The 16075-nt window shown below is 44.2% G+C and overlaps 1 protein-coding gene across 3 annotated transcripts in view; it reads right to left on the bottom strand.

Moving 5' to 3' along the window:
• The window catches only part of LOC121697493 (E3 ubiquitin-protein ligase Midline-1-like), a 48506-nt gene that overhangs the window by 12499 nt on the left and 19932 nt on the right, over positions 1-16075 (bottom strand). For 2 of the 3 annotated variants that reach the window (XM_042079032.1, XM_042079030.1), the window contains one exon: positions 3472-4234. In XM_042079032.1, the coding sequence (XP_041934966.1) occupies positions 3472-4173 (702 nt within the window). In that variant the 5' untranslated portion in view covers positions 4174-4234. Of the gene's footprint in view, positions 1-3471; positions 4235-6135; positions 6510-16075 lie in introns of those variants that run through there. The other variant, XM_042079031.1, reaches the window with a different exon arrangement.

The raw sequence follows: 16075 nt of genomic DNA, 5'->3' as shown, positions 1-16075 counted from the left end.
TAGCCACATGTAAAAACACTCCCACTGAGAATGGTCTGTGGCCATGTCCACAAATACACAGCAGTGAGCTGTAATCATGACATATTTTAGAACTATTCATGAATAAATAGGGCAAGAGAAAGAGAGTGGAAAGGCCTGATGTTTTTCTTTTGAACTGTAGATGTCAATGTTGCCATTCAGATCACAGGCTACACTAAGCAGCTTAGCTCTACATTTAGTTTGAAGCACACAGGCAATATGTATGCAAGCCAAAGTACCGTAGTCAATGAAAAAAATGACCGGTTCACAGTATAAGGCATTAAGACAATGAAGTGTTGATCTTTTTAAAAACTGTACTTAAATGTGACCTACCAATTATTACTGCTGTTATTAAACCACCCCATTTTATTAATTTGCACATTTTCCTCCATATCCCCAACTAGTCCTACAGAAAAACTGTTTTCATGAAAACCCAGTCTAAAATGAAAATGTAGTTTTATCACTTTCAATACTATCTGGTGCTATAAGAATGCACATGTCCCACTGCTGTAGTCGTGATGCGATTTTAAAAGACTGCCCTCCGTCCTACAGTGGCCTTGATCACAGGGTGCCTTAAGCCAGCTCTAATGAAGGCCGTTCTCTGGTCAGTCATTAGCTTTCCTCCCCGATCCCATCGACTTTCAATATTTGCATTTAATATGACTTAACCCTTAGAAATATTGAGGGGGGGGTAGAGGAGAGTCTAATCAAAGCTCTCTCAACTTCCTGAATTGACAAGCTAAAGTATATTATCAATTTACTGGTTTATTTCATGTGTCTGTGTGTAACTTGTAATGTCTGGTCCAGCATGACACAGCATGTAACCTAACATCATACTACTGCAGTATATTATTGTCTAGACACATCCTTTTCCGGTCTTATTCTCGGGCAGCAACACAATAGCACAACACGATATTCTGACCTTGACTGTGTGTGGCAGTTATTGCTGGGAGCAAGACTGGGCTGGGGGGAGGCAGGAATAGTCACAGCTACTGTCATCCCCAAGCCATGCTTTAGTTTCCTGCAGTCTGAGCTCTTCTTGATTCTGCAAGACCACACTATTTAAAACAGCTTCCTTCTCTTGGTCTCTCTCCCTGCTGAATCTAAACAGGAGCTAATAATAAAGCCTCCCTCACCACTGTGCCAGATGAAGTGCATTACAGAGACACAATTCATTGTAGTTGTTTAAGGAGGTTATGGAGAACCATGTACATGCACATGCTCTCAAAGTTCCTAAATTATTATTCCAACTGAGTGTCAAATATATCGGATAAATGTTCTTCACAAAGAAATACCGTGAAATGCATCAATGGCAGCTATTTTCTCTGCCACAGTCTGCTCTAGTGTAATACTGAATTTGATTACTTACTGGGAGCTGCTGCGTAGTGATAAATATTCCATGTAAAAGTTTCCCCTTTTTCAAAGCAGCATTATAATATGCTTGTAACACGCTTGTGCCTGTAACACACTTGCTCAAATGACTAATTAAGATAAAGAAACCCTTGTGCTTTAATTAAAAGAAAAAACTGAACTTGTGTTATTAAAACCTCAAGCATGAGCCTTTGAATTTAGAACTGGAAAAAAGACTTCTCTACACAATCACACATGATCTTGGTTTGAATTAGAGTTACTTGCACATTTCTTTGTAAGTACTTTTTTGCCAGATTTGTATGGCACCAATTGGAATCTATACTTTTCTGTGAAAACTTGCTCTCTTGTAATTGTACACACATTGACACTGTTGCCACAGCCCACCGTGAAAACCACTGTCCATTTCCCCATATTCACATTCTAACACTTTAGTAACATGTTCATTTAATCCTATTGGATATTTTGGGGTCAGTGAGGTGGGGGTTAACAGGGTCTTAACCCTGCACCCTCTCCCTCAGTAGAACCCATGGCAGCTGGTATTTTCTGAGCTCGCCAGACTCGACAGGTGTCCAGATTTGCTCTGACCCTGTTGTGAAAATTGGGGCACACAACTGGGGACCAAAATGCTAAATATGACGTGCAACGTTGGTATGTTCCATATGTCTCTCTCATGAAATGTCTGCTCTAACAGTTAACCTTTTCAAGGGTTTTCAGTGCTTCAGTGCAGAGAATGAGTGCTTTAAGAAGGAGAATTAAGAGGCCAGCCAAAATCCAGCCCCGCGTGTCCCACTTCCTGGTCTACAGAAATCATTCCGGCTGGTTTAACCCTGTCAGCTCGCATCACTCCTTGTCACCCTTGCGACGCGGCGGCTTCTTTCCCCGTGTTTAATAACACGACTAAGTGCGAGGCGATAATTGCGGCTTCACAAGGCGTGCAGGAGCAGCACAGGAGCACAGCTGCATTAATCCATCTCGGCTGACCGGCTCACAGGGGCGGGGGGGGGGGGGGGGGGGGGGCAAGTTTCAGACACCTCTGCCCGAGACCCCGCCAGAGCACCGGCGCTCCCTTCCTGTGGACCGACCCTTTCAGGAGCAGGACCGGACGGAGGTGAGAGCGGGGCCATTTCCCAGTGGGCTTCCGCGTCGGCGCGGCCACGCTCAATTAGTCCGGCCCACCGCGGCGAGAGCACAATTAGCACTGCTTAACCTGCACCTTCTCAAAAGCCCGATCCACTCTCAAGATCGCTAATGAGCCTCACAGCGCTGGAGCTCTCTGCACATGGCTTGCTCCATGCTGCTCCAGCACCGTGCGCTTGACTTTTAAGAGCGCCATGTAATATTTATGCGAATTCAGTTACGTGTCAGTCAAGGCACCCTGCACGAGAGCTCTCTGGCTCACAAGAGATGGGAGTGAGTTTGTTGTGCAGGATGGTTCCTTGCATGCACTAAATTCTATCCTGAGTGACTCACATCCTCAGTAAATTAAAACAAAGGAAGTTTATTTATGACGTTACTTATTCTCTCCATTGAATTCACTCCAGTTGGCCATGGTCCATGCATTGGTAGTGCATAGTGCCTGTATTATTGCTGGACATAGAAAGGTGCACCTGATAATGACAGTACTTCAGCTTTTGAGATCATAGCTCTTAACTCTTCCTGAAAGACACATAGACTTATACTACCCACGCAATGTACAATGTAGGGAAGAGTCAGACCCATAATGTGGTATGTAAACATATTTTCCAGCTGACCTATATTCTCACATCATTGTGACATCACTGTAAACTTATGGAAAGAGAGAGGTGTCCTGATGAGTCATGGGAGCCATGCTGCAATGCCTGCAGTGGCTGTGCTAACTTTTTGTGTCCTCCATTTAAAAAAAGAGAAGACCCTAGCAAATAAGTTCAGTCAAAAACATTAAACTATGTTGTTTTTGGTAAATCTGTCAGCCTTCAGTATACCTGCTGTATGTACCATTAGTACCTGTAATATAACTGCTTTGTGAATGTGTCATCAATGAAAAACTGAGATATGCCAAAGTGCCTCTGCTTTTAGATTTGAAAGCTAAATTTTGGTGCCCACCTTGAGCTTCTCGTAGCGATCGCTCAGCGCTGCCACCTGGTGGTCGCGGTGTCGGCCCACCAGCTTGCATAGGGAGCAAATGAGCTGCTCGTCGGTGATACAGTACATGTTCACCTTCTCATCCTCGTGCTCGAGGCACTGCAGGCCACGCAGGTGTGAGTCCGGGAGCGGCTCGATTAGCCGGTGGCCGGTGAAGGGCTTCTTGTTGGGGTGTGTGGCGCGCAGGCACTCGTCGCAGTACGACACCTCGCAGGTGACGCACGTCTTGACCGCGTCCTGCGGCGGGTCCTGCTCGCAGAACTGGCACTGCACGGGCTCGGGGAGCGGCGTGGTGGTCATGGCGGCGAGCGGCAGTGGCGGGCGCCCGTCCTCGGCCGGCGAGCTGGGCCCGCTCGGCGGCAGCAGCAGGGCGTGGGACGACGTGGACGAGGAGGCCCGCTGCACGCGGTCGATGATGTTCTGGAGAGTGATGTTGCGTTTGAGTCCGTCAAGGCCGCGCTGTGGGCTCAGAGAGATGACATAGCGGCACGTGGGGCACTGGAAGGCGCCAATGGACTGCACGGGTTCGTTGGAGGCACAGTGGGAAACCAGGATGCGGTGAGCGCAGCCGAAACACAAGCTGTGGGCACAGGGCAAGAGCAGTGGGTCCTCAAAGAGCTCCAGGCAGATTGGGCAGGTCAACTCCGACTCCAGCGCGTCCATCCTGTCAGGCGGAGCCAAGCGGGGATGTCGTCAGCGAAATCCAGGGAAGCCGCAAAGCTATCTGCAGCAGGAGAACAGAAGAGAGGTGGGGAGGCAGAGGAGTGTATTTTGGTTAAACATACACAGAAAAGAGCTGTGGACTATAATTATAAGAAAAAAGAGAGACGCAGCGGAGCTGTCAACATACGTGGGCTTTGGGACTAAACGGATGGAGATGACAAATGCACAGAGTGAATGAACATTGCTGTGCCAAAATGGGGTAACAAAATGGAATGTACTTTCACTCACTAGATTGACCACTTTGAGATGAATCCAACAATGCACTTACAGTTGAATAAAAACAAAACAAAAAGGTGCACTTAGCATCGTTAGAGAAATGAATGTTTACACAAGAGTTTTCTCTGCCCTCTATTTTGTCAAACCACTTTAAAAGCTGTGTTTTCCTGTTGAAACATTTTTGTACTTCCTCTTTAATAATAACTTCAGTGCTGTACTTCCTCTTTAATAATAACTTCAGTGCTGTACTTCCTCTTTAATAATAACTTCAGTGCTGTACTTCCTCTTTAATAATAACTTCAGTGCTGTACTTCCTCTTTAATAATAACTTCAGTGCTGTACTTCCTCTTTAATAATAACTTCAACACTGTGTTAAACCATGATGGCACTTCTGTTACTTTTAGCTTAGGACTTTTAAGAATGGCCACCTTAACTCAATAACACTCCTGACTTGGAGTATATCTTACAAATAGTCACATCACTGTTTGGATAATTAGCATTTTAGCTTGTCTCTCGTTATCATTATAACTGGGTAATAGCCTGTTAATTACACACGTTGTAATGACCTCCTTTTACATTTTAGCAGAAAAACACAACATTACAATAACTTGTGATGACCGATGACAAAAAAAACGCATCACCCCTCTCTATCTAAGCAATGATTTAGATTTGAGGATCCGTGGCTGCTTTCCCATCCCCCTTGACACAATATGTCATTTCTAACGTAACCGTATGAGTCAGGGAGGCTGAGTAGTCATCCCTGTGGCAAAGGCTGCCGCCCGAGCCTTTGTGATGTTTAACCACCGTGGGGACACATTCCCTCACTGACCCACTTCCCAAACACTTGGACTCACTGCCCTTAAAACCGGATTCCCATCTCTGAGTCAGCCCGGCAATACCAACATGACTTTAGGGAGAACACAATTGAGCTGAGAAGCACAAACATGTTTTCCAAAGTAGAACAATAATAAAAACATAGAGCGGCTTAAGTGCAGCTGCTAAAGCCAGATGTTGTTCAGGATGTTTCAAAAAGGAACCCAGCAACAGTTTGTGGAAATCCAGCCATGGTAGACAAAACGAAATAATAAATGAATTTCCAGTTATTAAATGATTAGCTTCTAATGACATTGCATACAAATATGATAATGCAATATTGCTGATATTTATGCTATGCCTCTTAAGCAACGGCTGCGTTTTCACAAATGCAATTCTAATTTCTAAGCCACTTGCCAGCACCAGAAAACCCAAAAGCTGTGCAGGCTACAATCTGTTTCGGGAAAAGCATATGATTGAAACATATGTCCAGCCCAAACTCCAATCTCAGATTTTTGTATGAGTGAAGACATGCAAACACATTATTATCACTTCAGTATGGTTGCACACTGTAGCAAATGATAACCACAAGCAAGAGGTCCTCTCAAAATTCTCTCACTCACTCACTCACTCACACAGACAGAGACAGACATGTTCTACTAAAGCACATTGTGATTTAATGCAGTCTAATGCTTAGTGAGCATGAATGAATTTACTAAAGCTGCACCCAAACTAACATAATTCACCCCCCCCCCCTCTCTCTCTCTCTCTCTCTCTCTCTCTCTCTCTCTCTCTCTCTCTCTTACTCACTCATAAAGACTCCGTCACACACGCATAGTCTCACTCACGCAGTAAACACACATCACGACCCACCGATGGATTTCGCCCCGGTGCCCTTTGTGGAGCCATGTCTGTGGCAGACGACACAGGCTAACGAGCCAAATCCCCTCAGTGCCCGACTGCCCGGTGATCCCGAGCTAGTCGAGGCTCAAGCAGATCTAAGAGGACTTAAGAAGCGGCATGACCGTCTCCGCGCCGCCGCCAAGTGCCCTGTGATTATCCCGTGAGCCCGAGCGGCCGTCTGATAAACTCCGTGCTCCGGCTGGAGTTCTTTCTTTTTCTTTTTTCTTTTTTTTCTTTTTTTTTACGGCATAACAGGAAAGCTCTCGTTCTCGACAATTCCAGGAAAGTCAGCTTCCTCTACTCGACACAGTGGCTGTGCCTGCATGCTCTGGCAGGAGGTGATATGTGTGTGTGTGTGTGTGTGTGCTATACACCCTGGTCACAGTCACTGGACATGTCACACTCGCCCTGTCAGACACAACACATTGAGGGAGGTGAGGAAGAGGGATGGTGGCCATTGAGTGTGAATGACTGACTACATTTCTGTATTTGTTCTCTCAGGCAGACATACACACACACGTACATCTGCTACAATCAAGTTTTGAAACGTAGTACGGGGGTGTGTATGGTGACACCTGTACATGCAACCCCTCTTTCCCCCTCTGGAAGGAGCAGAATCATAGAGGTGCTGCTAATCAGTCTGAAAGAGTCTTATGAGGGGAGAAGAAACTGTGCCATAACTTTGCTTAACTTTTACTTTGCTCACTTTGTTTAAATTCTTTATATTACTGCAAGTGACTGATAATTGAAGGTATATAACCATACACACATGTAGATCTTCTTTCTAAACTGATCTGCATGTGAATGGATTCATCTATTCTGGTGTGTATTTTTCTTTCGGATTATATATTTACCAGTGGCAAATGTAGTTCCTACAGGCATGATCCTCTCTTCATGTCCTGTCTGTCTCAGAATGCACAAAGCAGCTCTCTGTCAAGTTACAGTAGAATGTCTACAGGCACTATCCCAAGCAGTAAGCCACAGCAAATCTAAATATCCATATACTTATGCAAAATTCTCAATGCATGCAAAAACATTACTGTTTATGAGTTGAAGGGGCTTCATTAATGTAGGAGAGGACCATTGCATGACCCCATGTAATGAAACTTGACATCTGGGCAGCAGCCTCAGTAAAATATTTAACACAGGTTCAGACCTAGTTTGCAGCAGTAAAATATTAAAGAAGGGTTTCACAAACTGTTGGTGGAACATCAATATCTTCGGTACAGGGTTTGCAAATATTTTGCAAATATTTCAAGATCACCCTGAAATCATCATAAGGGGTAGGATGATTTCAGGATGATCTTGAATTAAATATTTGCAAGCCCTGTACCGAAGATAGAAATGAACGAACAGTCAGGAGTTTGACAGTAAATTCACCTACCCCCTCATTTGTCTCGTATGCAGATGACCTCTGTCAGAAGTCATAGACAAGTTTGGGAGATATTGAGCAAAACTTCATTTAGCTTGTAATGGAACTTTTAGTCTTGTAGCCTAGAAGTGTGAAGTGATACAAGTAACCAGGAAACATTCCGGAAACTTCTGGTGCATGGTTTATTTAGGGGTGCTAATAGAAATGCAGAATGCTTCCTACACATTGCTATGATATTCTGCAGAAGTTTGGAAAGCCATACTGTTAAATTGTAACCCAACTAGCTCAAGCTGGCATAGTTTTTCAGAGAAATGGTACACTCTTCAAACCTAGAAGTTAATATATAATTAAATACCAACACCTGCAAAGTCATTCTGATCGTCACAAGGTTGGTTGGTTGCCTGTTTGTGTGCATGTGTTTGCACTTGGATAGGCATAGGTCAGCACCTTAGCTATCACTCACGAAGGCAACACTGGCATCCAGATTAATCAGGGCATTGATGTGGCCTGAAGGAGGACGTGGGTTGATTTGATCCAGTGTGGTCAGTAGAAGCCTCCTGTCAGCTTTCTCTCATGGTCAGAGTTACAGGCGCGCAACCCAGACTGACCTTTCCTCATCCTCATCTCAAATCTTTTAAAGGCTTTTTAGCAATGCCTACAATTAACCTCAAAGTCAGAAAAGGCATGAGACATATACTCATGATAAATGATTTAACCTTAACCTGCATGGGATGTATCTAATTAATATCTCCCAGATGTTTACAGAGAAAAATGGATGGATCATTGACCCTGCAGATGAAGGATGGCAGAAACAAGACCCTTGAGAAAAGGTGAAAGGAGCTCTAGCAACATAAAGGTCTGGTGTATCTTTGATCTGTTTGAAATGAGAAGTGACAGAGAACCAGGGCAAGGCAACCTTTCCAAAGGGCTCACTAAGGCTCACAGCCTGAACTGAGTCTGAACTCACCCGAGAGACCAGTGGAATCACACGCCCATGTACACACACACACACACACACACACACACACATCTGTCCTGAGGGGTGGACAATGGGATGCTGAATGGAAGACCTTGACTCCATGGCAGCTGATTGGTCTATGAGGGCAGGGCGATGACCAGAGTGGGAGGGGCCTCCTCAGGGTTCCATGAGTAAACACTGAATTCCCTGTTCAAATGCTGTCTTCTAGTGGAAACTGAGATGAAATACTATATTTAATATGAATATAGTATTTATATTAAGAAGAGTGGGGTGGTGGCGGGATATATATATATATTTTTATAATTAGCAGAGTAATATTAATATAACTTAAAACTGTATTCATGAATACAGTTACAGTAGATGATAAGATTTCTCAGTTAAAAATGTAACTTGTACATTGTGTGCCCTCATTTTAGAATGAATGTCATCAAGCAGATTACATTGGTTTACAAATATTACATACACAATTTCATTGTGCTCTTGAAATAAGTATTTTTGTATTATTATTATTATTATTACTGCAATACATCTGAAAGTGGCATAATGAAGATATTTAGTATATTTCAAGATATTTTAGGATATATAATTTACTCGATGACTTGAGTTTGAAATTGACATTAAATTACCTGATGTTTCACACATGCTACACACTCCTTGGGCAGCACACTGCAACTTGCCGTGGAGACTAAAGATGCAGAAAGGCACACACACACACACACAAAAACACAGACAGAACTTGTGTATAATTTAACAGTGACTGGAGAGTTACTGCATTCTCACTGTGATTGTTGCTGTGATCCATTTAATTATTAAAATGTCCTTTTCCTCTTTTCTTCACTTTTTTTTTTTAAATCTAAAAATGTCTCCTGTTGTAGAGACTGAGATGGAGGACAGAGCAGACGGTGATGTTGTCTCAGGACACCATCGTATGGGACATTCCCACAATCCTTTGGTCAGAGATTGTGCAGCATGGTCTGCAAAGATTCAACATCTCAAGTATGTGTCTGGATATTGTCACAGTAAGTTAACAAGCCTGAGCCTGTCATCTTCATCACAAGACAATAGTTGGTTTGGCTGGCATGATACTTTAAAAAGTGTTTTTAATCAAGTCTTTGAAGGACAGAAGGACATTTCGATTCATGCTGAGACTATGTGACACTACTCTGTGACACTACTAACTCTCTGGTACTACCGGACATACACGCCACACATACCAACACAATCCCAGCTGACTAGCCAGACATGTCAGAAGCTCGCTTTTATTTTTGTTCTGTAACAGATCATCATCACAGTCTGTCGCTGTGCCACTGAATCGCCAAGCAAAAGATATCCTCGGCCCAGCAAAACAGAAATGGCGCCTTATATAACAGCATGCCTGTCATTCCAGGAGAGGGGGAATTCAGAAAAGAGAGAGAGAGAGAGAGAGAAGAAAGAAAAAAACAAAACCAGTAGAGAGCCGCTTTTACAAAATGGAGGGAAATTGCCCATCCTGCCATTTGACATGAGTGAGTGTGGCGTCCTGCGGAGTGCGGAGCTCGAAGTGGGTCAAAGGCATTGACCTATCTAACGCAATCAGCATGCATGTACAGCCGCTCGCTCCACAGCTCCACAGATAGCCAGCCCACGCCGGTGAAAAAGAGAGAGAGAGAATGAAATGGAAAAGAACAATGCATGGGAGATGCGGGCAGACGAAAATGAGCTGTTTACGCATCATGGCTCTATAGGCATGATTCAATTATATCGTCGGAGCACATTCAATGTTTTTTCTGCCAGATTCAGTTCAGTAAGATTTAATGGATGGAAAATGTTTAGTTGGAAAAGTCAGAAGCAGCCGTTTAAAATGACAGGAGGTATACAGCAGGAAGAGTAGTAGGTTGTTGTGCATTGTGGCCAGATTATAACCCACTATGGAAATATTCCTATCGCCAAAATGTTAATGGCTTTACAATAACTGAATCTTTTATGGCAATAACTGAATCTTTTATGGTGTTTTGTTTTTACAGGGGGTGCATTTTAAGTCAAGCCATTTTCCATATTTTAGGACAATATTTTCTGTAGAGGTAGAGGTATGTCGCCTCCCAAAAAAAGTGCACAAGAACATGCACAAGCAGGAAAGAGTACTTATGTCTCATCATTATACATAACATCAGGAAGATAGTCAGGGAAAGACAGAGAGAGGGAGATGTCTCGAGGGACGGTTTGGATATGTTGCTCGTGTCAAAGGAGCTCTGTGTTACAGCACCTTCACCCCTCACCTGCTCTCTTGTCCTGGAGCATCAGAGGTGATGGAGGTGCTTGTAGTCATGGTGACACTTCCCATGTTTGACAGCTAACTGTATTATGGAGCCCCTCCAGATCGCTGCCCCCGATAATCTGTATGGATTAGGGCTAGTGGCAGTTTGCTGTTTTCTAATCTCACCCCTACGTGTCAACTCATGACCATGGTCACGACCTTGTGGAGTCGGTCCAATCCAGTCAGTCCTGGATATAATGACTCCTTTTGTCCTACTTGTTATTGTTCTTATAACAGGTTTGTGGGTATGATGTTGAATGTGTCTTTGTTATGGTGATCCAGGCAGCCAGGCAAAACAATGCACAGATTAACATGATCCTTTTAGCTGATTGAAACGAGGGAAGCCTTGAGTAATTCTAATCCTCTAAAATAGAATAACTATTATTGTTAGTGTGGTTGTTAGTGTAGCTAAAAAGTTAGCGTAGCTCCTATGTATATTTCATGTGGGCATATTGCTGAATAAACTGATGTGATTTTTTGCATCTCCTCTTGCCATTGTGTGTTGATGGGTGGGGGCGTGCAAATTCTCACATTCCCCAGCATAGCTGTAATGATCGCTCAAGGATGTCATTTCCTCCTCATTAGAGACCAGTATTTGGCCGCGCCACCCACCTCTCTCCATTCTCCATCCACCGTTCCTTGGCAGGCCGTCGGTAATCCCGCCTGTCCACCGGGCCCATGACCAATCAGACGCGCCTTTTAAGTGTGACTCAGAGGCACGGAGGGGGCCGTCACGGCTAACGGGATTGGGCAATGATGAGAGGCCAAGGCGAGCGGGGGATGATTAGACGAGCCCTAATCTGGCAGATCTACCCCCCCCTCCACACACACACACACACACACACACACACACACACACACACACATGCCCCCCCCAAATAAAGTCTGCAGCATCTCCCTCCACAGCACTGACCTCAATATGGACAAATATGAAGTTTAAGACCAGAATGCTGGAGGAATGCTTACTGTCAACTCCACTTACATGGGATGCGATCGCCATGGCCTATTTGGAAACCGATGCTGGGTCCTACAGTTTCTCCTACAGACGTATGCATGCACATTCTTTTACACACACACACACACACACACACACACACAGACACAGATAATAACAAATAAAAACAAGAGCATACAAAACAGAGAGGAAGAAAAATTAACTCTATTCTTAAAACCTGTGGCACAGCAAAAACAGCTTTATGGATTTCTTCCATGAATGATGAGAATGATGGGGCTTGTGCGGCCCCATTAGCCTACTCTGCAGCGGAGCTGGGGCCATCTTTCATGTCCTCTGTAACCTGAAACAGATGGACGCTCTGATCCCCGTCCCGTAACTCAGGGACGAGTCCAACACCGAAACCCAGTAGCACGCAGAGAGAGCTGTCTGTCCGACACACACAAACTCTAAATAGCTCTGACAAGTGCCACACATCATACCAGCGAACCATCCCATACAGTTCTGCAGTGCAATGCACTGACACTCGAGCAGTTCTAATCAACTCTGACACCTGTAGCCATAGCTTAAATCATCTCATGGCAGCAGCGTAAACCACAATGTCAGATCACTTTAGCAGTCTGGACTCGGACAGGAATGGCCCAAGTCCAAAGTAAAAGTGACGTCTTCCTGAAAAGCTTCCTCCCGTGTTTCAAACTTTGCCACATCGAACAGCTTGATCAAGATAACCAACCAAACAGAACTGATTTGGAAATGGCCTCTGGTCTGTCTTAACTTTCTGACATGCGTGTGTGAGTTGGCATTATCTAGCACAGTGTGTAAATATACACTTCTGTTATTTAGGTTAGCTTGTTGTGATGTCTGTTGCTGGGTGGAATAGCGCAGAATGTTGTTAGAATTGAGTCATATATTATCAGATGACATAGTTGTTTGGCAGGTGTCATGGTACACTTTATGACAGAGTTATTTTAGATAGTTGAAAGAGTGTCATGTTTGCAGTCACACATACTCAGTTATACAGTTGTAAAACACACTCTGTGTGTTGGTGGCCACTATGTGCAATTTGTTTTGGCAAAACAAAAACTTTTGATTAAAGATGATTCTCTAAAAATCGGTTTGCATTGATAATGCACATCATTACATTACATTACATTACATTACATTACCCTGACACATTTTTAGCCAAAGCGACTAACAACATGGTAAACAGTATAAGTTTTAAAGCAATTCTCAACCAATTTAGGACATTTTAAAAAACATCAACAGCCTACAATTGGTTAATCTTGCGCAATGCTGCCTAACGAGACACCCACTGCAGTAACTTCACAGCATTTTCTTTTTATGTCACTTTTATCATTAACGTGGAGAGGACACATGAGAGTTCAGAGGGTGAAGTTAAATGTGAAATAAATGTGTCTGCCCTCTATGTAAGTTACCCAGCAATGAAATGTGAACGTGACCTTGGAAAAAATTGCTCTCAATCCATTGGAGCTCATTTGGCTCTGGCATGGCTGATGTGTATTGTAGTTTGGCTACATTATTCAAACCAAGCCCTCTAAACCATATTTTGATCTCGTTTACACAAATGATGTAATTATACTGCAGTGAGGTCTACTCAAAAGAGACTGCTTTTTTGAGGGAACCATATTTGGTTAAAACAGAATTTTCACTATAATATGAAAAGACTATAAAAAAAATAATCCAGTTTGAAAAGGGTTAGAGACATTTGTTAAAACCCTTTGAATAGAGAACTGGATATCCGTAGCAACATTCTGAATTTAATCCCGAATGAAGCGCTACCTTTTATGCCAAACAAACGACAGCACCTGTGATCACAACACAGCGGGGACACCTGAACTTTCAGAACTTCTGTGTGTGTGTGTGTGTGTATGTATGTGTGTCTTTCACTCTTTCTTTCTCTCTCTTTTGTGTGTGTGTCTTTCTTTATCTCTCTCTGTCTCTCTTTCTCTCTCTCTCTCTCTCTCTATCTCTGTGTTTACAGGGGAAATTTGCTTTAATGGACAAGTCTTCCCACAGGCCCAGAGGCTCACCCACCCATTCTCACTTTCACATAACTTTAAGCATTGTGAATTTTACTCACATACACAACCAGTCTTCCCTCTGTGTTGATTCAAAACATAGTATGCTTTAAATAATGCGACATATTAGCTTTTCTCTCTCTCCCACACACCCACACACACAGATGTAAAGACAAAGAACATAAATCTGTAAGTCTGAGTCACATAAAACCACCATTTTGATTTCTCCATAGTGCATAATGCATAAAGCAGAAGCCTTTTCTGTTTAAGGATGCATGTACTATAGTAACACATGTTCTACTAAGCCACACAACTGCCCTCTAGGGGCAGTAATGTAGGCTAGCAACAAGAGAAGTAGCTTCTCCTGGACTCTCCTGATACTTACTTTAAATACTGAATTATCTCAGATACAGGCCACTAGTCTCACTACTGCAACAGTACAAAATATCAAAGCTTCTCTGGTTATGGAAAGTTTGGTCCTGAAAGGGTGTTTGGTGCACGATCGGCTTCATTTTCCCCTGCCGTGGCATCTTTTCACCTCTAAAGTGGCCAAAATCGCTCAACAGATCATTCTTTGTGCCTGGCCTACTGTAGCAGGTTGCCGTGGAAACACAACGTGAGCACCTATCAGACGGACAGGCGATCAAAGGGCAACACTCATCAGTGTGGAGAAGAGAGAATAGGACGAGGGGAAAAAGAAAGGGGAGGGAGAGGTTTTGACACTCTTCCCACTGGACAGCGTCCAGAGAGGAATTAAGGGAAAAGCTTGGTCAGTATTAACTCTGCAAACTTTAATTCTGTAATTAAACTAAAGGGGCTTAACTCACGATGAGGCTCTTCTGCTTTTGGGCAATGAAATCAACAGGCACGCACTCACACTGTTGTCAAATGGAAGAAAAGGGAAGGGGTTTTACAGACTGGGGAAAGGAGTGCTTGCATGCTGCGTTTGTGAGCCTCTGAGCTCTGTGCTTCTATGCTGGCAATATCCCTGAAATGTTTCTCATGCTTCGCAATGATTGGAATGCTAATACCTGTTTTTCTTCTCTTGTCTTACCATTTTTCTTTTCTTTTCTTTTATTATTTATTTCTGAAGGATTCTTTTCGAAAACTCGGCGAGAATTGCATTTGCCCTGCGCTCTATTTTGGTGTCCTTTCTATGAAGAACTCCTCCCACACAATAGGACAAACTCACTCAAAACACACAACAAACAGTCGACTACAGGAAAACAGACACAATGCTGGGAGTCTTGTTGTTTCTCACAGACAATGAGCCACAAATACACACGCGCAAACACAGACACATGACACACACACACACACACACACACACACACACACACACACACACACACACACACACAGAAAGAGAGGGTATCTATTGATGCCCTCCCTGCAGCCTTGTTTGATTCATTGACAGTATCTGGTATCAGTTTAGACGGCGTCTTCTGACTTGGAATGCTAATGAGGTGACAGGGATGCTGGAGTGGGGGGGGGCAGGTGGGGGGGGGGGGCAGGAGCAGGATGGCTGTGGGGTAGAGCAGGGGGAGGGGGGCAGGGGTAGGAGCAGGGGCAGGATGGCTGTGGGGTAGAGCAGGGGGAGGGGGGCAGGGGTAGGAGCAGGGGCAGGATGGCTGTGGGGTAGAGCAGTGGAGGATAGGGGAGCCTTCGCACTCTATCTGTGTCTGATCCTGTCACAACGCTCCGTGTCAGGCGTGTGACATCTCAGTGACGAGCGGGTGATTGGAGAGCTTTGTCTAGTCTCCCCCCACACCTCCAACTGCTGTGGCTACCCAGCCACCCAGGAACCATCACTGTCTCCAGACGAGTCGGCCACTCAAGAGCCTGTGTCTGAGCCTGTCAGCTTAGAAAGTCCAGCCCAAGTTTTCATTGTAGTGTGATAACATTTCTCTCCTTCTCTCTCTCATCCATCCATTCTATCTCTCTTTCTGTCTACTTTTATCTCTGACCTCTCCATGTGTCCCTAGAGTTCTTTGCCTCTCTCTCTTCTCTCTCTCTCTCTCTCTCTCTCTCTCTCTCTCTCTCTCAAGCAATCTGTTCTGCTTGCTGGGCAGAAAACTCATCAGAATCTCCTAAATAAAACGAGGTCAACTGCAGCCAAAAAAAGGTCTCTGGAACGCAGAGAGAGCTCAACCCCCGGCATGCTCACAATCCTGAGCTCGGCACACCTCCCCATGAGGCCCATTCAGTCCCATCTCAGTCCCCTCGCTGTCCCCATCTCCCTGGGCTTTGCTCCCCACATCCATACAGTCCCCCC

Source organism: Alosa sapidissima, chromosome 22 (genome assembly GCF_018492685.1).
Source record: "Alosa sapidissima isolate fAloSap1 chromosome 22, fAloSap1.pri, whole genome shotgun sequence".
In the NCBI taxonomy this organism is placed as follows: Eukaryota; Metazoa; Chordata; class Actinopteri; order Clupeiformes; family Clupeidae; genus Alosa; species Alosa sapidissima.
Note: the sequence above shows the minus strand (reverse complement) of the source record. Positions and strands in the feature narration are given on the sequence as shown.